This window comes from Aythya ferina, assembly GCF_964211825.1.
Source record: "Aythya ferina genome assembly, chromosome: 24".
Taxonomy (NCBI): Eukaryota; Metazoa; Chordata; class Aves; order Anseriformes; family Anatidae; genus Aythya; species Aythya ferina.
The window spans coordinates 6,638,203-6,661,672 of NC_140322.1; the positions used below are offsets into that span (position 1 = coordinate 6,638,203).

Consider the following 23,470-nt stretch of genomic DNA (forward strand, 5'->3'; position numbering starts at 1 on the left):
CCCACCGAGTGGTCCATCCATCAAATCCATGGCTCCCCAAGTTGTAGACAAGTATGCTGTACAGAACAGTGTCAAATGCTTTGCACAAATCCAGGTAGATGATGTCAGATCTTCCCCTATCCACCAAGGCTGTAGCCCCATCATAGAAGGCCACCAGATTTGTCAGGCATGATCTGAGTCAGTGGGAACTGCCAGTGCCATGATTTTCCAAATATGAGGGACAGTGGCTCAGCAACTACATCTGCCAAATCCCTCGTGACCCAGGGATGTACTTCACCAGGGCCCATGGATTTGTGCACCTTCCAGTCCCTCAGCTGTCTCGCACGTGACCCTCTCCTGCAGTGGGCTGTTCACCGTTCACCCAGCCCCTGCGTTTCCAGTTCCTGCTCCAGGAGCAGGTTGCTCTCAGGGATGTGTGGGCCCAGCCCTGCCTGGAGCACGTTACCTTTATCAGGGCGCTGCGCTGTTCCCCCATGAGCTGGGCACAGACCCCGTGGGCTCCCGGAGAGTCACAATCCTGCTCTGTGCTGGGAGCTCATGGGTGGGAGCACTGGGCAGGGGCCATGGAGCACTGGAGTGGACTCGGGGTCCCTTGCTCCCCAGGGTGAGGCACTGGCCAGGGTTTACTCTGCAAGAAAGAACAAACTGTCCCGCTGCCTGCTAAGCCCCATGGCAGCACCACACTCATCTCCTCTCTGCCAGACCTCCAGGGGATCCTGCTGCACTCCATAAAATGGGCACAAAACCATCCCAGAGCAAGGAGGGCCCCTGCAGGCAGGCAGCAGCCTGGGAAGGCTGCAGGGACAGCAGGAGAGGCTGCTGCAGGCCCACCTGGTGCTGAGGGTCCAGGAGCAGCATCTGGGAGGGACACGGGGTGTGCAGCATGGGCTGGGGGCTCTGCCATGGGCAACAACATTGAGGTTGCTCAAAGCTGCATCCACCCTGGCCTTGAGCACTTCCAGGGGTGGGACATCCACAGCTTCTCTGGACAGCCTGGGCCAGTGCCTCACTACGCTCACGGTGAAGAATTTTCTCATTATCTAATGGAAACCAACTCTTTTAGTTTAAAGCCATTTGCCCTTGTCCTATCACCACACCTGCTGAAAAAGAGTCCCTCCCCAGCTGTCCTGCAGCCCCTTTAGGTACTGGAAGGCTGCTGTAAGGTCTGCCCCTGAGCCGCCTTCTCTTCTCCCAGCTCCCTCAGCTTGCCTTCACAGAAGTGCTCCAGCCCCTTGATCGTCTTTGTGGCCTCCTCTGGACTTGCTCTAATAGGTCCGTGTCCTTGTGCTGGGGACCCCAGAGCTGATCACAGGGCTCCAACAACTCAAAAAAATGAAATTGCTGCTACAACTCACCCGGGCCCCAAGCCCGCAGCCGAGGTCTGAAGCTTGCACCAGGGCCTGAGCAGGCCTGGAGCAAAGACAAATGAGGAATGAAGTTCAAAAATGTATGTCTAAAAACCACTGTGAGGCTAATTAGCCAATGCAAGCTAGAAAAAAATTGTAAGGTAGACAATATTACATTTACGTCCTTTTTCTCCGAGTTAGAGAAGTAATATAGCAAGCATTTGCCTAGTTATTTTATTACAAATACTCATTTAATGACGAAGTCAGTTGCACAATTTTGGCCAAAATAAAGATATTTCAGGAAAAAGAAAAGGAAGTTGTGCTACAGATAACAAGTGACCTTACACTGCTAGAGTCAGCCATTTTATGACTGGCATTTTGCTCAGAACAGAGAGCATCTCAGTTGGTAAGAGATATTGTAAGCGACACACACAGAGAACGCTTAAAGCTTTTCTGGCTAAAAGAAGATTTACAATGTACATTTGAAATAATTAAGGAATAAAGCAAGAGGGACTTTGGAAAAGGTCACTTAAGATGACAGAACAGTGCTTAATAAAGTTTGGCACCAGATAACACAAGAGTTAGTACTCAGCCAGGCTTGAGACATACAGCTTTCCCCAAACTTTAATGAACTGAAGTTTTCTGAATACATGACACTTCAGACAACTGAGTAACTTTCTTCCTTTCTTCTAAATTACCAAAGACCAAAAACTGCGTTGCTTACACTGCAGCAAGAGGCAGGAAAAGAAAAAAAAAAGAAAAAAAAAAAAAAGAGTGCATTTCCCACCCCAAGACTGCAAAGCTGAGCTCATCATCATAGGACAGCACACTTCTACAAACTACATCAAGTAACACTGTAGGCAAGTTGCTAAACCCCTCCCTCAGGAAATAGCACTTCTGTATTGCATTGAGTGCGGGACACGTGGCTCCGCCGTATAAAAAAGGCAAAGAAAGGCTCCACTACAAATCAAAGAAAAAGCACCATGAACTGTTCAGTCCAAGGTAAACGACAACGGGAGCTTTTAAAGGCAGCATCTGAAAGTAGTTCACTTTCTGTTCTGTACCTCCCCCTTGATGCAAGGAGTTGAAGTTTCCCAGCCCAAGAAGCAGCACCAGTAAACACTGGCATAGAAAGGGCCAATAGTTATGCCTCGTTTCAAGCAATGATGGGCTTTCCTGACAGTTTTGCTTTTTTTCACATGATCCAAGTTAATTGCATCCCTGCAGAGTGACTTGTCACAGTTAGAGCAGATCATGTTCCAGATTAACTCTTCTATTCCAGGAAGATTTTCCTGGTTAAAAGTTCATTGCCGGCAATGAATGCACCAAGACCACCAGTGCCAAATATTTTTAAATACTATTGGAAAAATAAACAAAGCATCCCCCCGCCTCCCTCCCAGAAAAAGACTGCATAAAGCTTAACAGACCCATCCTCTGCAGCACAGCACAAGAACCAAGTCTCCAAATCCAGAATCATACACATTATTTCACAAGTAATAAAGACTGCTTTGGGAGCAGAAAGGCTGGAGAAAGCAACACAACCACCAGTGTCCAAGATATAAACTCATGCCAGCATTACCATGCATTAGGAAGGACGTATGCAACTAGATTCTCCCCAATACATCAAATCTCATACTCAGATTTGCTTTTTATCTCCAAGATGGTGCTAACTGAAGAAAGCCTAGAGGTGCATGTGCTGTGATGAGCTCTCTTCCAGAAATAATCAGAATATATACAGAAAAACAAGACAGAAAAGTTGAGGAAATAGACAGGATTTCATAACGGAATTGAAAAAAAAAAAAGAAAAACAAAAACAAAACCAATATAACTTAAGAAAGCCCAAAGCTTACAGTGTTCAAGCTATTGCTGTAAGAATGCCTGGAAAAAATCTAATGAGGGCTCTTCTCTTCAGTGAAGACACATCTGGAGAAGGAAAGAAAGAAATAGAAGAATTAATTAGTAACAGTTGATAGACGGAAATTGCATAGCACACTGAAATCTGAGTCTTAAAACTGCATTGCTTCAACAAATGTAACAGTTGCAACCTGACAACATTCCTTGTCTGAAAAGAGACATCTTTTAGTTCACAGGGGCATTGTGGCAGTTTTAAAACCACTAGATTATATCTCCAAGAAAGCAACCTTGGAGTTATTCCATGCCCATGGCAGGGGGGCTGGAACTAAATGATCTTTAAAGTCCTTTCCAACCTGAGCCATTCTATGATTCTAGCCATTCTATGAACTTTATTCTAGAAGTCAGCATTTAAATAAAACTTTGGGAATGAGCACTATGAGGCTAAGCATTAACCTCTCCCCCTTCCCAGCCCTGGATGAGCAGCATTGCCCACTCACTGCCTGTACCAAAAGGAAAACCTTAATTTTGTTGCAGTTATTAACAGAGTTGAGCTGAGACTTGAACCAGCAGGTCAGTCAGCTGGACAGGACATGCATCACATTGGCCAATTTGACTTTCCCTACAACTTTATTTTGGGGAAGGCCTCCAAGCTACCAGGTATCAGTTCTGCACCCAGTACTAGGCATGTCATGGAGCTTGCTTGATGCTCTCAGTGAGCCAAAGCTTCTGAACTTTAGAGAGGGGTTCTTTAGCTCGTAGTTTGCCATGGCACCAGATCTGGAACAACCCAACGCCCAAGCGACTCTAACTTTAGTACTACAAAGGCCCAGTACCACGACTGGGGATGGGGGAAGTACTTCTGTGCTAGATTTCATGGGCTAACCCTCATTTCCACTCCGTAGTTAACATTGGAAATTAAGGTTTGAAGTGTTCTAATTTATTTATTTATTTATTTGCTGCTGAAGTTTGAAAGCTAGGATTTACTGCCCCTCCTCCAAAACTTAGATTTTATTTTTATACACACATACAAATCTGATTTTAACAGAGAAATTTGCTGTCTCATGAAGTAGGGGAGAATGGATATTTCAAGTATGTTTTTTGGGCAAAGGTGAGATAGTGCTCTCAAAATATCAAGCCTTCTAAATCCAGTAACCCCTTGTTTGGCCATGCTTCCATTTTCAGCAAGGTGTGCTGTATTTGTGCTTTGTTTCTTTATTTGAAGTCATTCCTAAGTTCCCACATTTATTTTTATACTTTATTATTTGTCAGTTTGCCAGGGAAATATACACCCACATCTGTTACACAGACACGAGGTATTATGCATCCCTCCACACAGCTAGAACACGTGTAAGCACCAGCACTTTTTGCAGCATGCCAGTTTTCAACTAACTGATGTGAAACACTAGAAGGACAGATTGGGCAACGATTTTTTCTTCCATAAGGGAAGAGGTTAATATCATTAAAAGTTACCGGGAATCAGTCGTGATTGAACGATGGAAACTTCAGCTCTGTTATCTCTGAGTCAGGCGAGCTGCTGCCACTTCTGTCACTGTAAGTGTCCCTATAGAATACAGGAAGATTTTATTTTACAGAGCAAAAGTGCTTTATAAACCTAGATGTGCATCAGGAATTAGTGTGGTCTTGTACTGTTGGCTTAGGAAAAAAAGCAAAGCATGCAAAATTTCCTAGAATAACAGATATACTTATTATAGAATATTATAATATAAATGTATATATATAAAAATAAATCAAACCACATCTATCTATAGAGAGAAACATTTTAAGACCAAGCTAATCTAAATTAAATTCAATCAAGAGAAGACTGGGTAACCATCCATGATCCATTATGTTCATCTTCCCAGTAACAGTTGATTGTCTCTAATCCATTAAAGAACTTTTTCAGAATCACAAAATAATTCAGACTGGAATGGCTCTCAGGACAGACAGCAGGATCAGCTATCACACCAGAGACAATTGCTCAGGATCTATCCAGTCACATTTTGATGTTCTCCAAGAGTGGAGACTGCACAATCCTTACTGGGCAACCTGAACAAAAGCTTGAACAATCTGAAGGTGAAAAACAGATTCAAATTGCGTCGATTGTTTCTCATCTTCCCATCATGCACTTGTGTAAAAATCCCATTTTCATCTTCTTAAATACTTTCTCATAGGTACTGGTGGGCTCCTATTAGGTCCCCCATGAAGTCCCCATAAACAAAATAATTCTTCCAGACTGAACAAGCCCAGCTCCCTCAGCTTCTCCTCAACTAGCAAGCACTCCAGCCTCCTGATCTTCTTTGGTAGCCCTCCACTGAACTCCCTCCAGTCTATCAACATCTTACTTGTACTGGGGGCCCAAAACTTTATAAAGCATTCTAGGCATGGTCTAAGAAATGTTAAGTAAAGAGACAAACACTTTTGTCCATGTACTGGCTTTCTCTCTTATTTATACAGCCCAGAACACTGTTCATGTTTTCTACACTGCCGGGGCACACTGAACCCTGGTGGCTTATGTTCAGCTTGCAGTTCACCAAGACTTTGCAGCAACATGCAAGCAGAACTGCTCCCCAGATCCTCAGTCCCCAGCCTGCATTATTGCAAGGGGTTTATCCTTCCTAGATACTTTTGTCCTTGCTAAGTTTCATACAGTTCTTTTGGGCCACTCCTCCTGCCTAAGCCCACCTGAAAAGTGGGCTTACTGCCGTGTCTACGGAGCAGAACTGCAGGGCAGTCAGAAGCAACAGAATAAAGTAAATGCACAGTTGTAACCTATCCAAAACATTAGTTGTTTTGCAAACTAAAAGAAAGCTTAATGCAGCAGAAAAAAAACACAAAGCTACAACAACCTGGGACTGTTCTTTAAACCATCAATGGAAACAAGTTTCTCAAGGATCAACCTGTACCTAGGACTTGTACAAGAAACATGCAGAAAAACCTGTGAGGTCTCCAATCATCTAGAAGAGCAGGCCCAGCTGAGTTTCCTGAAAGATCTGATTCCCAACAGGACACTCCAGAATTACTCTTCCTGAAGATGGGACCTCACTGTGGGACAAGTGCAGCTCTATGGCACTACAGTCAATATTAAAATACAAGACAACAGGTTTCGACTAAGAGTGTGAAGAAGAGGTACTTCAAGCACCTCTTCCCAAACAACAAGGGATAGGACAAGAGGAAATGGCCTAAAGCTGTGCCAGGGAAGGTTTCGGTTGGATATTAGCAAAAATTTCTTCAATGAAAGGGTTGGAACAGGCTGCCCAGCAAAGTAGTTGAGTAACTATCCCTGAAGTTATTCAAAAGATGTGTAGATGCAGTGCTTAGGGACATGGTTTAGTGGTAGACTTGGCAGTGCTAGGTTAACAGTTGGACTTGATGATCTTGGAAATCTTTTCCAACCTAAATTATTCTGTGATTCTAAGCACCCCCAGCACCTCACAGACCAGCAAAGCCCTACTCTGTGTGAACAAGAGCCTCCAGTTTACCCTGTAGGAGGAAGCACTGCTGCATGAGAATCTTCCTTATGAGAATCTTCCTTTAACCTACCTGGGTGAGAGCCTGCAGCCCTTTTGCAGATAATGTGCGAGTCTTCCTGAAGATGCCAACAGGAGGCCAAAGTATGGAGGAGATGGCTTAATTGGTCTGGAGAGGAATTCAGGGTGATACTGAACACCCACAAAGAATGGATGCTCTACAAGAAAGAAACAGGAAACATTAATGAGAAGTCTCTAAGTCTATGCCTGAACTGTCACTGAAAACACTTCCTCCCCAACACCATGGCTTAAATGTGATCAGTATCTTTCTACCTCTGTCAATTGTTCCTAAATGGACAGGCCCATGGCACTGTTTGTTTGTTTTTTTTTTGTTTGTTTTTTTTTTTCCTCATGTAACTCAGCATGTCATTCTATGCACAGAATGGTTCTGAGGGAGCCTGGACTGGTCTGCTTGATTACCTTCAGTTTCCCTCAGAGATACTGAGGCTCATAGTCTCATTGCTTAAATACTCACCTTCCAACTCAACCACTTCCATTCGCTCTCCTTCCTCATCTTGGCCTACAAATTTCAAACCCTGCTCTTCAAAACAGTTTTTCAGTTCTGGATTGACCTAGAAGACCAGAAGCAAGAAAACCCATGATCTCTTGTGTCTGGATTATACAGAAAAGCTCAACACCCACAATAGCATTTTTACCTCAAACCTGTGTCTGTGTCTCTCTTCCAAGAAATCATGATCCCCATACAGCTTCCCTACACCAAAAAAAAAAAAGTCAATGTCTTAAATAAATGCCAAACAGTTCACCTGATGCCAAGTTTTGACAGGCTCACATGATTAGCATTTACTGTCATGAGCCACTTCTAGAGGGGACCAAATTGATTGATCTCCATTTCACTAATGGAAATAAGTTCAAGGAATGCTTTAACATTCCCAGATCTTACTTCCCTATACCCACTATATCCCAACTATATAGGCATCTTATTCCCAGGAAACACTTCCAAACCTGGAAGATAAAACAACCCTTACTCATGATTGAATTCTTCGTTTGGAAGAGTGTTCTTCTCTTGCCAAGCCTCATAGTTCCACCCATTTGCCCAGGATTATGTTCTGGCATGTCTATGACCTGGGAAAAGCATTCAGAGCAGGAAGTGAGACTGAGGGATGCTCAGTCCCAGGCACACTCTGAAACACTAACAGGAAAAAAGAAATCAACATCAATACAGAAAACAACTAAATCAACCCACAGAACTTGATTAATTAGCAGTTATTCTAGTAAAGGCTGTACAGAGAACATATAGAAGGCTTGGAGATATTTGGGAAGCTCTAGCATAGGAAATGGTCCAAGTCAAAGCCCACACAGATCCCACGATAATAATACTGTGCTATTTACTGAACTATATGTTAAGCAAACCAATTTCACAGAAACAAAAACCTGAAATCAGCATCACTTATACTTCATATAACTCCGTAAGCTTGTTTTTAGAAAAACCTTTCCTTCTGAGTAGCGTTTTAAAATAGCAGAAGCCAGCCTTTATGATGGGACCCTGGATGACACATATGTGGTCTGCAGTCTGAGAAACACACATTCGGAAATCTGTCTACAAATGTTCTAAGGAATTTATCTTCGCCTATGCTGATTTCTGAGATCATAATCAAATTTGGTGATATCCAAATTCGACCGGACCTGTTTACTCTTTGATTTCAGATAGCTTTTAAACTGCCCTTTAAGAAGGGCATTTTTTCCTTTCGTCTCTTAAGAAACATTTCATTTTACGAAGAAGAACAATTATATTATACACATATTTATATATCCCACTGTTGCACCATTAACAAGCACTATAATATTTTAAAAAGTGGCAACTGTCATACAGTTAACTAGGAAACACTTGTTGTTCAGATTAGGAAGTGATGAAAAGCAGACTTAAAAAAGCCATAAGACATAATAATCCAAGTCCTTATCTATATGAACAGGTGTGTACAGACAAGTCTAACACAGTAAGGATACTAGAAGCAAGTCACTACATACTCACCACTGGATGAGTGGTTTTGGGGTCAAATTCTGTTGAGTTAGCATCTGCAATGTTACATTAATTGATTAGAAACACAAAGTTCCTCTCACCATGGCATGCACCTCCCCCAGGTACAACTGCATCCCATCCCCACCCTTCTGGCAAGCAGCAGCCTTAGCTTTGCTGAGACCCTCTCCCTGCACAGAGCTGTCATTTCAGCCCCAGACAGCAAAAACACAGTACTCCGTCAGCTATGTTAGATATGAATTTCTGCCCAGAGGTAGGGCAACTAATGCTAGTGCACTCGGTGCTGAAAGCAAGGGTCATTCAGGAAAAATACAACAGTTCTGAATATTTTAAATAAAGCTACGGAGTGGGAAGGAAGAAGTACTCTGAAGAACACATCCCCATGACTGCCCCCTCCACCCCTTCACTACTACCAAGATTCAGAATCAGTCTGAGACACTACTTCCTGTCAAAACTTCTTTTAAAACAGGAACCAAGTCCACTCAAGCAGTGGAGCCCAGAAAACAATTCAAATCACTGAAGTAGGTGTAACTGCCTGGTCAGCTGAATTGTGTTCTGGTCTTCATTGCCAATGAATGGCTATAATGGGAATTAGGCTGTCCAGCACACGTGAGCACAACTCCACTTACGTGTCTTAATCAGGAGCTGAACCTCACTCCAAGCAATAGAAATTTTTCTGTTGTTAAAAGCATTTCAGCACTGAGCTTTACTTGAGTAAGATAAGGAGATTATTTATTTTTTGAGTTAGCAAAGGAGGAGGGGAATTTTTTTATAAGCCTAGAAAAAAATAAATTTTAATCTACCTACCAATGAAAAATACCGTTACAGGTATTACCCAACAAACCAACGAAAATAAAATATCCAAAGCCCAGGAAAAGCTTTGTGCAATTACCTTGCCAACCAAGAACACTGCGTGCAAACTCCACGACTGCTAACTGCATTCCCAAACAAACGCCTGCAGAAGGAAAGAAAGAATACAGATCAAGTCAGGACAAGGGACCACTGAGCCTATATTCACAGAGGCAAAAGCTTTGCTGGGCAAAGCGCACACGCCTTCACAAAGCAGTCCGGAGTCTGAGGAAAACTTGGAAGAGACACACCCCGACTGGGATTTGGATTTAAGGGGCTGTTCACCCTGTACCAGACTGTTTTGACACATTTTACCTCCACACCTCACACCCCATCCACTGCTCACATGACATCTCCAGTCTTGCACTATGCCCAGTTAGTTTAAAAGCATTCACACATTTCTTTGTTTCCAGATGCCAAGATACCACAGCCATGCTCTGAAACTCATCCCCCCCCTCATCGTGGAGATTTTGTCATCACATCCCAACCAACTCTGACTACTTCAGAGCTAACTGAAGATGATGATTCTATTACCCCATTAACCTGAGCACAGACCACCGCTTTCCTTCAGCCAATTATCTTCAAAACTGTGCATTCTGAACACTCGTGAAAATCCACAAAGTTCTTGCTGCAGTCCAGTTAAGCTTTTATTCAATTTCCTTATTTCTTCTAATGGATGAAAAATGTTTCTCACCTAAGAAGGGTTTTTTCTGTTTTCTTGCCCAAGAAATAGCTTGAATTTTGCCTTCTGTCCCACGAACACCAAATCCACCAGGAACCAGGACTCCGCTGCACGAGAGTGAGAAGATTCTTTTCACATGTGACTCACCAGCATGGTTCCCAGCAACCACGTGCCACTCTCTCCTATACATCTTGCAAGAATTCACTACTGAAAAGGGCTTTAAAGTGCCCTAAGTGGCAAAGCCTGTCTGCAGCACAGCTTCTGTCTGACTTCATATGAGGTGTCATAAAATATTTGGGGGGTAACATTTTATAAATGCACATTTTACCTTCCAAGGAATCCCAAATATAACACAGGTTGCAATACTCAAGTTGTTCACACTGGATGATTCACGCACTCCGCAACAAACACCCGTTTGCGAATGCATCATCCACCCTGGCCCATGCCAAGGAAGCCACTGGCTGCAGTCACGTTGTCCTAACCCCAGGTGCAAAGAAACTCAATTCTGCAGGAGCTTCTTTGTTCTATCAGTATAACCCAAAGCCTGCTTCCTTCAGGACTCACAAGCCCCACTGGTTCTTGTTTTCTAACAAGAGCTTCCTGGCTAACTCTTGGTATTTCTCTGCATTGTAACACTTTTTCGTAGAATCAGAATGGTTCGACTTGGAAGGGACCTTAAAGATAATCTAATTCCAACCCCTCTGCCATGGGCAGAGTCATCTCCCACCAGACCAGGTTGCCCAAAGCCCCATCTAACCTGGCCTTGAAAACCTCCAGGGATGGGGCATCTACAGCTTCTCTGAGCAACCTGTTCCAGTGCATCACCACGCACATAGTAAAGAATTTCTTCCTGATATCTAATCTAAACCTTTCCTGATTTAGTTTAGACCCATTATCCCTTGTCCTATCACCACACTCCCTGACAAAGAGCTCCTCCTCAGCTTTCCTGCAGCCCCCGTTAGGCACTGTCAGGCCACTGTGAGGTCTCCCTGGAGCCTTCTCTTCTCCAGGCTGAACAACCCCAGCTCCCTCAGTCTGTCTTCACAAGAGAGGTGCTCCAGCCTTCTGAGTCCAGAGGAAGCCACCAAGATGATCATTCTAGGTGGCTCCAGAGCTGAACACAGTACCTTTATCTTCTTCTTATAAAACTGAATACCACATTTATGTATTTCCTCTCTTTGGTTTTCCAAACCTTTGCCAGTATCTATCCCGTTCCCTCATTTCCTTTCACCCCGTTTCCCTGCTAAGTCTGTGCAAATCCTTATGTCCATAATAATTTTCCCTAATGCTGCCTTTCACAAACTCCCTCATTTTTCATTTTTATTTTTTTTCAAAGTAATTCTACTCTATCTTATCCTTAGTTTCCTTGAGAGATCTTTGGGGCAGCTTCAAGAGTGTGCTGGTACACTGCCTAAGAAAAAGGCCTATGGTGAGACATTCCATAAGTGTCAGAAGTAGCAAGTTTACCAGACACGCTCCAAAGAAATGGACAGAGTACAAGAATCTTACTGAGCACCACATAGTTTCTGCCATGCTTCATGGTATCGGACAGGTTCTTCCTGGAGGGTTGCTGGCTCCAAGTCAGCAGAGTCAATATACTGAGGAAAATAAATCCCAAAAAGGATTGAGGTACTGCCACAAAAAAATACAAACATGAAATCTTCTAGTTCTCATTAATATAAGGTCTAGATGCACAACACACACAGAATCCATTACCCTTCTGAACCATACAAATACAGTTACTAGGAACTGCCCATGGATGAACACACACAGTATTTGCCTTTCACCACTCCTGAAAAATCAGCGGAGGTGAAAGTAAGACAAATGTAGAATGGTGCTGTTGTAAAAAAAAAAAAAAAAAAAAAAAAAAAAGCAGCTATTTCCATGACTCAATGGCATCATGAATCCACTGCACCTTTAAAAAACTTTAATTAAATAAGTTCAATTTCTGACAACAGATACACATTTTAACCTTTTCAGAACATTTGGCTGTGATCAAGACTATTAGAAGCATCTGTGGAGCCAGTCCAGCATTAAAACCTCAATAAAAGAATGAGGGAGAAGCATCATAAAGGCTGTCAGTACAAGGTTAACAGCAACAACCCTAAAAAAGGATCACTTTCGAAAACTGCTAGAAATTAAAGCAAATATTGCCCTCTTTAAATACATCTAGAGCTCTGTCATAGTTCAATATGCAACACTGAGCACTCAAGAGTTCCCATCAACACTGACGCCTTGCATAACTCTCAGGATAAAAGGCTGGTTTGCTTTAAAGCTGTTTTATGCCTGACAACAGATGCTATAATCCAAGAACAGTTTTAAAGTTCACTGGCTGGACCAACTCTCCCTTTAAGCCTAACAACTAAGATGTGTAGCACTGTAAGTATGAAAGGGGAAATTTACTTGCATGCACACACACACCTTGATGTCAAGTTTATGGTTGATAGCCAGTGCAGAATGTTCCAGTGCCTTAATGACAGATGCGTAGGAATCTGAAAACTTGGTGTATTTGCCAACTAGTGCAATGGAACATGTTTCAAGGAGACGGTCATACCTAAAGAAAAATCAAAACGCTGGTGTTATTTCACCACTAAGAGGAAATGGGGCAAGAATTATTTATATTCTATTCAGCTTTTCAAGTAATTTAAAGAGCTAGGCTCTTGGGGTCTGTCAGACTAGAGATAAACCAACTGTGAAAGAGATGACCTTCCGTAACAAAGACAACCTAAAAAACATCAAAGCAAGAATGGAAGAAAAAACACCAACATGAGAGCAAAAGCTTGCATAAAGTTATGTATAAATTAACTTGTCTCTCCTTGTGGTAAAAAGCCATTTTGAACAGATACAAACTGTCTTTTCGGGAAGTTTTATTATATCCAAGAAGTCAGCAGTAAACTATCAGAAGAGAGGATCAAAGCACAATTCTGCATATGTTTATACTGTACTGCATCTTCCCACGCTGCTTCTGACTGAGTTCACTTCAGCAGCCAGAAATAAAGAAATGACTTCTAGAATCCTGAGTTGTGCTGCCTACACTTTCTGTCCCCAGCCTCTGGCAGCACGTGATTTACACAGCATTCTTGATTACAACTAAGAGATTCTGTTTAAACAGTGTATTTCAGAATTAAGTACCTTTAACCAAGTCATTTACTGAGGCCTTTCCCTGTCAAAGTGAAACGTTCTTTACATTGGTCACCCGTGTTTTAAGGAGAAGAATCTAGATCTTGCAAATTAATTTCTTATAAAGACAGCCATATATACAGCTTCAGAAAGGGCCTGAATGCTGACTGAAAAGACTCAATTCACTATTTCTAAAAGAAGATGCACTGTAGTCCCCACACGAAAAAAAAAAAGTGTTCTAGGAGTCTCAGATGGAACAGTTACAAAACAGCTGTTTGACTCGCTTGAAAGCACGCACTTTTTTTTTTTTTTAACTGACATTCCTGATGACTCCTGTGTATGCCTACAAAAGGATTTCAATGCTATGTAACAACACTGCTGTTTTTGTGGGGGAGGGCTGAGCCATTCACATTAAGTACTTCAAAATGGTTCTGACATAGGCAGTACACTAACATCACAATGTAAGGAACTCAATGTATCTTAAAGGACTCTCTAACTGAAGATTTATTTTTTTTTTCCAAATGGTTAAACATCTAGGAAGAAAATGTGCTTTTGTAGTAAAGAAAAAAAAGAGGAAAAAGCTTGAGCACTTCAGAACACTGGCTGAATATGTAGTAACATTCATAACCTAACAACCAACAATGAAGTAGAGAAACTTATTGAGATTCTTAAGTCTCACTTCACGCAGCGGTGCAGCTCACCTGTCAGCCATTTCCTTCCACTTCATAAGCATCCTCCTGGGCTGTCTCCCAATGGGAAGATCAAGCCTGTGTCTGAAGTAGTCAACAACTCCCTGCTCCTCTAACAACAGAGGAACCCGGTATATAGAAGAGACATCATGAACACAGATAACCTGTTCATAAAATATGAATGTTATTAGAACAGATTTAAGCATGCCTGTCAAATTATTTTTAGATGACTATTGAAAGAACTTCCATCTCTAGAAAAAAACCCTTTGACTACTTAAACATGCAAGAAATAACATGCATTGAATAACATACCACATAACAGCTTAATAGTAGTTTCCCTATACTTAAAAAGGCTATCCTTCACCACTTCCCAGGTATTGCGACTCACTACAGCCTGAGGAAGGGCTGTGGCATGATGACCCAGCAATATGACAGTCAGCTGCTATGGAAGTTATGCAAGTGTGTAACAGAATTCAAAAAAATAAGTCAAGAGGTGAGTTTCTCCTCCTAAGCAGAGGTCTCCAGCTCTGGGGAAGGAAGGACTTCATATTTCTAGAACTACAACCCCCAGCACGACTGGATCTGCCCACCATTGTCATTCTTAACCAGGGCTCCAAGTTTGACTAAAGTCCAGGGAACACTGTGGGCTCAATAAAGTAATCATTTTCAGTCCTTCATCAGACTTGGAATTAAACAGCTACAGAACAAAGAATTCTAAGACTGGTGAGGAATAAAGACTTCAACAGTTAAGTTCACTGAAGAAGGCTTCAGCAGAAAAGGAAAGACATCTCTAAACAATGGCCACCTGACCATCACGGAGACTGTACTTTATTAAGGATCAAAAATATGACAACTATTTTTAAATCCTCATTTCTCCCAACTCCCATGAAAGCAAAGTTCAACACTTCACCAGCAAAACTAAACTGCAATTTTCTTCCTTTGTAGGCAGTAACATCTACTTCTCAATTCAAGTGCAACTGCAGTTAGAGAAACAACTACATAAAATTGCATTAAACTTCCAAGAAAGCGGCTGACATGGGGAATTTACTTAAAATTCCTGACCAACAGCAGGTTAGAAAACAAGAGGTGGGTATCATACTGCTGACACATCAATATTATCACCAGCTAATTCTGAATGTAACACCTGAAACCTCAAGACTCCCTTTGATCTTGTATAGGAACTTAAAAAGAAGACTTGACAGAGCCTGAAAATGTGCAGTGATATCCCTTGTTTCATAAAAAGACACACTTTTTCAAGCTCTGGCTGGAACTGAAAGTGCTAATAAGCACCCTCCAGACTATCTGATTATTTTCTAAAGTCGAACTCAGACTATGCTATGCAGATTACGCTCAGCACAACAAAAATCAGGCTAACATGGAATTTTTGCATACCACATAACATTCAAGTAAACAATGCTCCTCTCAAATACCATTTAAACTTTTCTTTGTAATTTCTCCATATGCAACCACGGGCAGAAGAATACTATCACAGAAGTAGTGTACAAAAATGCACCTATCCTTTTAACGCAATTTTGGGCAACTACCCTTTTGCTTCTAAACACTGATAAAAATCTCATTCTTCTGTATTTACAGCAGGAATGTTGAAGGATAAACAAGGTATAAAAATGCTATTCAGAAAATACCTTGGATTCCACAGAATTGTCTACGCCTAAGCATATTTACCTTATAAAAAATAGATGCGGACACAAAAAGGACAATTGTAACAGTTGCTTATGCAAGGGAACGTAGGTAAGACAAAGAAGCAAATGAATTATGCAGCTATTACAGAGAGAGCTAGAACAACAGCTCTATGCTCAGGTAAAACTTCGCTCAGCATTTGACAAACAGCTACAATATTTATTGCTACTTGCAATAAACAAAGTAGACAGCAACCTTTCTTTACCTGTTCTGGTTCAACATGACAGAACATGGAAATCTTTTCTTTTACTGAGGTATCCAATGGAGTAGAGCACCTGCAAACAATCTAACAGAACAGCACCATTAAGGTTCTGAAGCAGCAGACTACTCAGACATTCACATAACAAACCTCTAACAAAAAAAAAAAAAAAAAAAAAGTCTTTCTGCAATGTCTCTGTGACTTGGAAAAAAAAAAAAAAACAAAACAGCTTAGTTACCAATATGTAAGAACTCAACTTATTTAGACTAGGTTGCTGTTGCAACGTGCCAGTACTGCATTTTCAAATTCAAAGCCATGCAGCAAACCTTACCAGGTCTGGCGAGAGACCAAGGCCTCTGAGTTCACGAACACTGTTTTGGGTGGGTTTGGTCTTCTGCTCTCCTGTAGAGCTTGGCTGGTCAAAGAACAGAATTTGTTACATTAATTTCTGACGATTTGTAGAAATTACTCACGTTACTGGGGACTCTCCACCCTTTTTGTCTCATAAAACTTTGACACAGTTTTTAGACAATTCACGAGCTTTAAATACCTTTTTGTACTAGCACTTTAATCTCAAAAACTGAAATCAACCAGCAGAAACCAGAGTTCAAGTCTGTACAGTAGGAAGACATGCATATTACTGTGGAAAAGGAGAGCACAGAGTCTCAGGTTTTTTATTCACTGTTCCCTCCAAATACCTAGCAATTCAAATTTCTGATTTTCTCTCCCTAAATCACCTAGCCCAGCCAGAAAGGGAAGGTAAGATTGAGAAGAGAGAACGAAGACTGATCTGCACCCTTGTAACGCAACTGAGTTACTCTGTCAAATCCAGATCCTAAACAATAAATACTTATGCATACTTCCATTACCATAGAAGACATTTTTTTAAGTACTGATTCTTGAAATAGAGGTTTTTGAGTGGTAACAATTGTAAATTGCATTCAGATCCAGGGCAGATAATACAGATCAGGTTGCATGGCATAAAGTACCTTCATTTGCTTTTAGTATTAACTGGAGTTTGCAGCATCTACTTGAAATATAAGGACATTTTGTTTTAATTTGTGATTTCTAATTAACTGATTCTTTTAGTAGCACTGTTTCTTAAGACCTTATTCAGTGAATTTTTGAACCAAGGGCAACTGCCACTAAGACTATCATACAGCATTTAAAAACTGTCACATCTGGCTGCTGTTAAAGATGAAAACACATAGATTGTATTTCAAATCACAGTATTATGTATTCAAACTACAAAAGTAACCCAACTTATTTCATGAACTACAGATATTGGACATATTGGGAAAAAGACATACAGTAACAAATAACAAAGTGTAGGAATAACTTGGAATATGATCATTTTAAAATGAAATGGCTATGAGATCTGGCTCTAACACTGAATTTTATGAGAGCTTTGCAGAAGTGAAAGACAACATAAATCAAGAAAATTGGGAAGTTTTCAGCACTAGACAGCAAATTTATCTGCCAAAGCTAGATGATTCCATAGAGAAAAACAGCAGTTAAAAGATGACAACTGAGTTTGCTGCAACTCCCAACTATTTATTACACATTTACACACTTTGAAAAAATTCTGTTCTGTTTTTGTGAACCTCATAAGAATATGTAACCTTATATTTTCTGCATTTCTTCCAGAAGTTTCTATATACAGAAATAGAAATACAGTGTCTTTAGATACAGCATATCAGAAACAACTATTTATAAATCAAGTTTTGGATCCAAAGAAGCAGCTGACCACCTCGCATTTTAGTTCCTTACCTGTGGAACTAGACTGACATGAATGTTACAAAAATTCTCTCTTCTGGCTTTGAACTGGAACTGACGGAAAGCTTCAATGAAAGGCATGCTTTCAATATCACCTACTGTTCCACCAAGCTAAAAAAAGACAAAGACATTTAGAATTAAAGTTAACATCAAAACTCTACTATATAGGTATGCTAAAGGGTACCAACACATAAAGGACATCTAAATACCTCCCCAGCACCTCCCTCTAATTCCCTAAGGAGCATCAACACCAAAACATCAATATGAAAAACAACAATATTTGCCAGTTGTACGTACTACTTCCTCAGTCTCCACTGTACCCCAACTATTATTCTACCTTCGTGATTTACCCCAAAGTCAAAAATCCACAGGAAAAACAGCTTCTCACATAGACAGCACATCTCTAGGGACATTAGCTTTGCCTTTACTCTCTCTTTAGGGAAAAGATTTAAGTGTTAAAACGCTGTTGGGCTACTATCACAGATCTTCTGAATTATCATTTATGAACATTAGGTGGCACAAAGAAGCAAAATTTCTGTTAGTTTAAGTGACTATACAGTGTTTTTGCACACGTGCAGATAAAGAAACACAAAGCATCCTCTGGAGCAGCAACAAACTCCTGAGCGCTGTCAGACAGTGCTTCCTAGGTACTTCAGGATCCATAGCTGCAAATCCTGTGACAGAAATTGGCACTCAAGCTGCAGGAAGAGTCCTAAGTCACCATGACCTGGGCACTCTGACAAACACTTTCTCTCCTGTATCAGCATATCCTGCCAGCCAACTCAGCGGCACCACCTCAGAGGCTTAGCCCTATTCTGTCTCCTCTGGCAGCAGGATGACACATACAGTGTGCAGGCAACAGAACAGGGTTCATCACTCATGCAATTCATTTTTCTAGGTCTATGCTGGAGGTAGTCACTCCAAGGGTCCTGTTACTGCTAAGGAGAGACAAGTACTTGTCACCAGAGGGTCACTTAACTACCCTTCCTCTATCCACCAAGTACGATGAGGGCACAGCACAGTTAACTCAAACTTCGATGTATAAAATTACGAGAGCTAAAATTCATTCCATAAACTAATTTGGATTAGTCTAGAGAGCAAAGGACTTCAAAAATATAACTGTCCATGACCTAAGCCTTCTGTATATGGATTCAGACACAGAGCAACCAGAAGATTAAAGTGAGGCTAACAAGGGAGATTTTTTAACCATCTCAACATGCAAAGTCAAATATTACTGAAAATTAAAGTTTTATTAAACAAAACATATGTATAGTTCAGTTTATTCCATACAGGAAAAAAAGCTATGTTTTAAGAGCTACAAACCTCAATCACGCAAACTTGGGGTTCAATACCATCTTCATCTACAGGAATCCGTGCCTGCCTCATTACCCATTCTTGTATAGCATCTGTGATATGGGGAACAACTGAAGAAGAAACCATGGAAAGGGTTAAAATCACAACCTATCACATTACAGACCAAATTACTGACAATAACTAGCCAGTGCTTCCCCTATCACATCAGCACCGATACATGTCTTTAAAGAAGTATGCGTTTTTGAAATGGCTATTCTTGGCTGTGATTTTCAAGAGAGGTGCTTTGGCAGGAAATGTAATCCTGCTTCGATTTAAACATATGTAAACAATGTTCCTTTTTAAGATGGAAGCTTCCAGTAAATACTGTTCTATGTACTAAGCAGAAAGTTAGCCTGTTTGAAACCAGCTATAAAAATCTTTATCCAAAGCAGCTGTGGAGGATGCTTAAAAAGAGAAGAATGATCTAATCCTCAAAGATCCTTCGGGTCTTCTAAAAACATAACAGTATTATTTAAATGAGTTATCAACAACAGTAACAGTCTTAATAAGCTAACAAATAATCCACAGATATATTGGTCTGTAGTCTGTTCATGTTTAGGACTGGCTGTTAGAAAGTTGGATCCAAGCCCAGGATATAGGTCATACAACATGCAGTATGCTCCCAAGCACTGTAAGGTTTCGAGGGGGGGTTACAGGTAAACTTTGGCACGCACCCCAAAATTTGCACCAGCGTGCCTTCTCAAATCAAAAAGTCACAAAGACAGCATAGATCAGAAAAAAAGACCTCAAATCAAGATGGAATTCAAAAGCATCTCACCAGTACAGAAATATGGAATATATATCTAAACACCAGAAACAAAGCTTCACATCACCTTGGACAGTTTTGCCGAGATAGTCTCCCTTCCTCTCCTTGTTGATGACATACTGGTAAATCTTCCCAGTAGTCAGATTGTTGTCTTTGGTGAGTCGGATATCAAGGAAGCGCTCGTAGTTACCGAGGTCCAGGTCCACCTCCCCTCCGTCATCTAGCACAAACACCTCACCTGCAGGACACAGAAAGGCACAAACACCACCATCGCATACACAGTCCGCATCAGCAACTTGCTGATTTTGCATGTGACAGCTAAAGAATTCAACACAGGGTAACACCTTCTTTGGTTGCTACAGCAAATTCAGGAGCAGCTCATAAAACTAGAAGCCTTGTCCAACAAAGAAGACTAACGCACTGACAACTGGACCCATTTACCAGCCACCAGCTTCATTCGCAGCAGTAACAGACCAGAGCCCAAAGCCACTAGGAGAACATCTTTGCTGCAGGCTGCCTCATGGCAGGGCTCTGCCAGCAGGTACCAGCCCCAGGAGCCTCCCGAAGCCCCGGGCGCCGCTCGGGGGCCGCTCACCATGCTCATAGGGGGAGAAGGTGCCCGCGTCGATGTTGATGTAGGGGTCGATCTTGATGGAGGTGACGTGCAGCCCGCTGGACTTGAGGATGGTGCCGATGCTGCTGGCGATGATCCCCTTGCCGATGCCCGAGATCACGCCGCCCGTCACCAGGATGTACTTCATCTGCCCGCCGGCCTGCGACGCCTCACAGCCTCAGCGGGGGCCGCGGTGCCCGGCGAGGCAGCGCCAGCCCCGCTGCGAGACCCCGGCCTTGTGCCCTCAGCGCCTGCAGTCCCCCGGCCCCGTCACCCCCACCCCGGCCCCGTCACCCCCATCCCGTTACCCGCTCCCCCCCCCCGCTGTCCCTCAGGCTCCCCCCCATCCCCGTTCACGCCGCAGGCCCCCCCCTCACCCCCCCCCCGCCATCCGGTCTCCCACCCCCCCGCCTCCCCCGCGCCTGCCCGCGTGGTCCCGCGTGGTCCCGCCCGCTCGCGCCTGCCGCGCGCCCCCTCCCCACCCCGCCGCCCCTCACCTGTTCCCGCCCGGCCCTCGCGGCGGCGGCGGCGGCAGGAGGTGCAGGAGCGGCGGCGCGCGGAGGGCGCGTGGCGGGGCGGGGAGCGCAGAGCGGAGCGGGCGGGGGTGCGCGCGCGCCGAGCCGCTGCCAGCCGGCGAGCTGCTGAGGCGCATGAGGCCGGCGCGCGGCGGGGCGCAAGCGCGGGCCTCCCTCGGGCGCCTGCGCAGTGAGGCGGGGGGGAGGGGGAGGGAGGTGAGGGGAGCCGCGCTTCAGCCCTGACGGGGCGGGGCCCGCTAACGGCAGCCCCAGCGCGGGGCCCGGCCCGCGGGCACGGGGCCGTTGAAGCGGGGAGCGCCGGGTCCAGGCGCCCCCTGCCACCGCCACCGGCACCAAGCCTGGCGGTGCCCGAGCAGCCCCGCGTGTTGTCCCCGGCGCGTTGTTGGCTGGCGGGTGGGGTCTCGTGGTGGATTTCTCCTGATGGTCGAGCAGAGCAGCCTGCTGTGGTGTCAAGATGCTGCTTGATATTCCACGCGTTTTTTCTGCTTCCTGCTTGCTCAATTTTATCTTCTCATAACTTATCCTAGACATTCTTAGTCATAGTTACAGAGTTGTTCTGTGTATGCCTTAATCAGTTGTCTTGTCTGTGGCAACTGTCACTGCTTACATGGAAGTACCATTGTAAGAAACAAATGACTAGATCTCTTGGTTATGTCATATTACCTAATGCTGCCTCAAGCTTTTTATCTCCTTCAGTTTTTCTCTGGCTTTCTTTTCTCTGTCATGCCCCATCCTTGCAATTAGGGTTTGGCCTCTGAAGAGCTCACTGAAAGGGTTGTGAGGCACTGGAACAGGCTGCCCAGGGAAGTGGTGGAGTCACCATCCCTGGAGGTCTTTAAAAGACGTTTAGATGTAGAGCTTAGGGAAATGGTTTAGTGGGGACTGTTAGCGTTAGGTCAGAGGTTGGACTTGATGACCTTGAGGTCTCTTCCAACCTAGAAAATTCTGTGATTCTGTGATTCTGTGACATTTTGGTGGGTGTAGTGCATATAGAGAACTTTGTGTATACAATCACACAGATAAATGTATTGCTATTGTTTGCAGTTAACATGCCCAAGTTGTAGACTTTTCCCAAAAATAATTGTGCCTAATTATACCAGATGCCAATGACAGAAAAGAGGGGAAGGAGCCATGAAGGAAAGCCAGGCAGATTCTTGTACTGTAATTGTCATTGTCTCCGTGGTTTAATTCAGGACCATCCTCAGGCTGCTGTGTGAAAGAGATGGTGTGGCTGATCTCTGGCCTTCTGGTGAAGATCCTGAGAGACGAGGCACATCACAGCATCTGGCAGTGTCACCCAGTCCCTTGCAGACTGGTGACTTTGCCTGGGGGTAGTGCCTGAGGGGATGTAGAAACAGGGTAGGGCCACTGATGGGGTGATCAGCTGGACGTGGGTAGGAATCAGAAAGGGTAGGAACATGCTGGTGATGTTTGCCTTTTGGCCATGCCATTGGAAGCTGCTAAGGAGTGTTCCTGGCCGGGGGAGGTGACTGCACAGACCCTGCTGGGAGTTTGGGGATGGTGTGGGGAGTGGTTCCAGTCTTTTCTTGCTTTCGGTTATATGTCTGCCATGGAAACGTGTGCCAGCGTACTCTGCCGTCATTGGTCTTGCACTCAAAGTCTGCATCTGGTCTGCCAGAATGTTTCCCCGTGGACATGTTCTCCTGCACATTGTCAGTTCTGTGAGCAAAGCCACCTCTTGCCTCCCCCAGGGGCAGGCTGTTTCCACTTGCTGCAGGTGGGCAGTGACAGCGCACAGTAATGCAGCCTCTGGTGCCCTTGATGGCGATTCCTCTGAGAAGCATTTGCCGTTAGAATTGCCTGACTGTGCTGTTTTGCTTCTTCATGAAGGGCTCTTGTTGCTTTCATCTGTTACTCAGCTAGCTTAAAACAAAAAGAACATTAGTTTCCAACATCTTTTTTTAAGGTGAGGCTAGTGTGATGAAGGGGTGACAGTATGCAGAAATGCAGGAAAGGATGCGTGTGTACGTATATCTGTGTGTGTGTACCACACATACATTGGCTGAGAGCATCTGGTAAGACACGGGGAGGCCAGGTTGTTCTGGGTCTGGGTCTGAGCATCTCAGGTTTTTCTATTTCTTGAGTGAGCATCAGACATCTGACTGGAGCAACTGCTTTAGGAGTAAAGGTAGGCCCTTACTTTCAGAGGTGTCTGTTACCTAAATGCAAGCTTCTACTTTTAGATGCATGAATCTTTTTATCAGTGCCTAATTAAGGCCTCAGGGGTTGGATATCCAGTGGTGCTTAAGAGCTAAGTGAACTCACTGGGAGCTATTTGTGAATGTTAAATGGTGTGGAATTGCAGCGACCCAGAAAAGTTACATCTCAAATTATGTAAGATTACCTGGACCTTTTGCAGGCAAAGTGAGGCAACAGTGGTGGTGGTATTTCACTGTTTTGGCTTTACAATGTCTTGGTCTTGAGTCTCTCCCAGTAAAATACAGA

At 43.3% G+C, this 23,470-nt stretch overlaps 1 protein-coding gene across 1 annotated transcript; it reads right to left on the reverse strand.

The window, feature by feature from the left end:
• Positions 1–1,566: 1,566 nt before the first annotated feature.
• On the reverse strand, positions 1,567–21,119 carry CTPS1 (CTP synthase 1). Its single transcript, XM_084496830.1, has 19 exons — positions 20,966–21,119; positions 20,451–20,628; positions 19,923–20,093; positions 19,060–19,160; positions 17,731–17,847; positions 16,292–16,375; positions 15,967–16,047; positions 14,076–14,227; positions 12,676–12,808; positions 11,764–11,852; positions 10,267–10,361; positions 9,616–9,678; positions 8,718–8,761; positions 7,714–7,810; positions 7,384–7,439; positions 7,203–7,299; positions 6,741–6,885; positions 4,671–4,761; positions 1,567–3,269 (listed from the first exon to the last, which is right to left on the reverse strand). The coding sequence occupies exons 2-18, from the start codon at positions 20,614–20,616 to the stop codon at positions 4,677–4,679; spliced, it is 1,776 nt and encodes a 591-aa protein (XP_084352956.1). The 5' UTR covers positions 20,617–20,628; positions 20,966–21,119; the 3' UTR covers positions 1,567–3,269; positions 4,671–4,676.
• Positions 21,120–23,470: the final 2,351 nt, after the last annotated feature.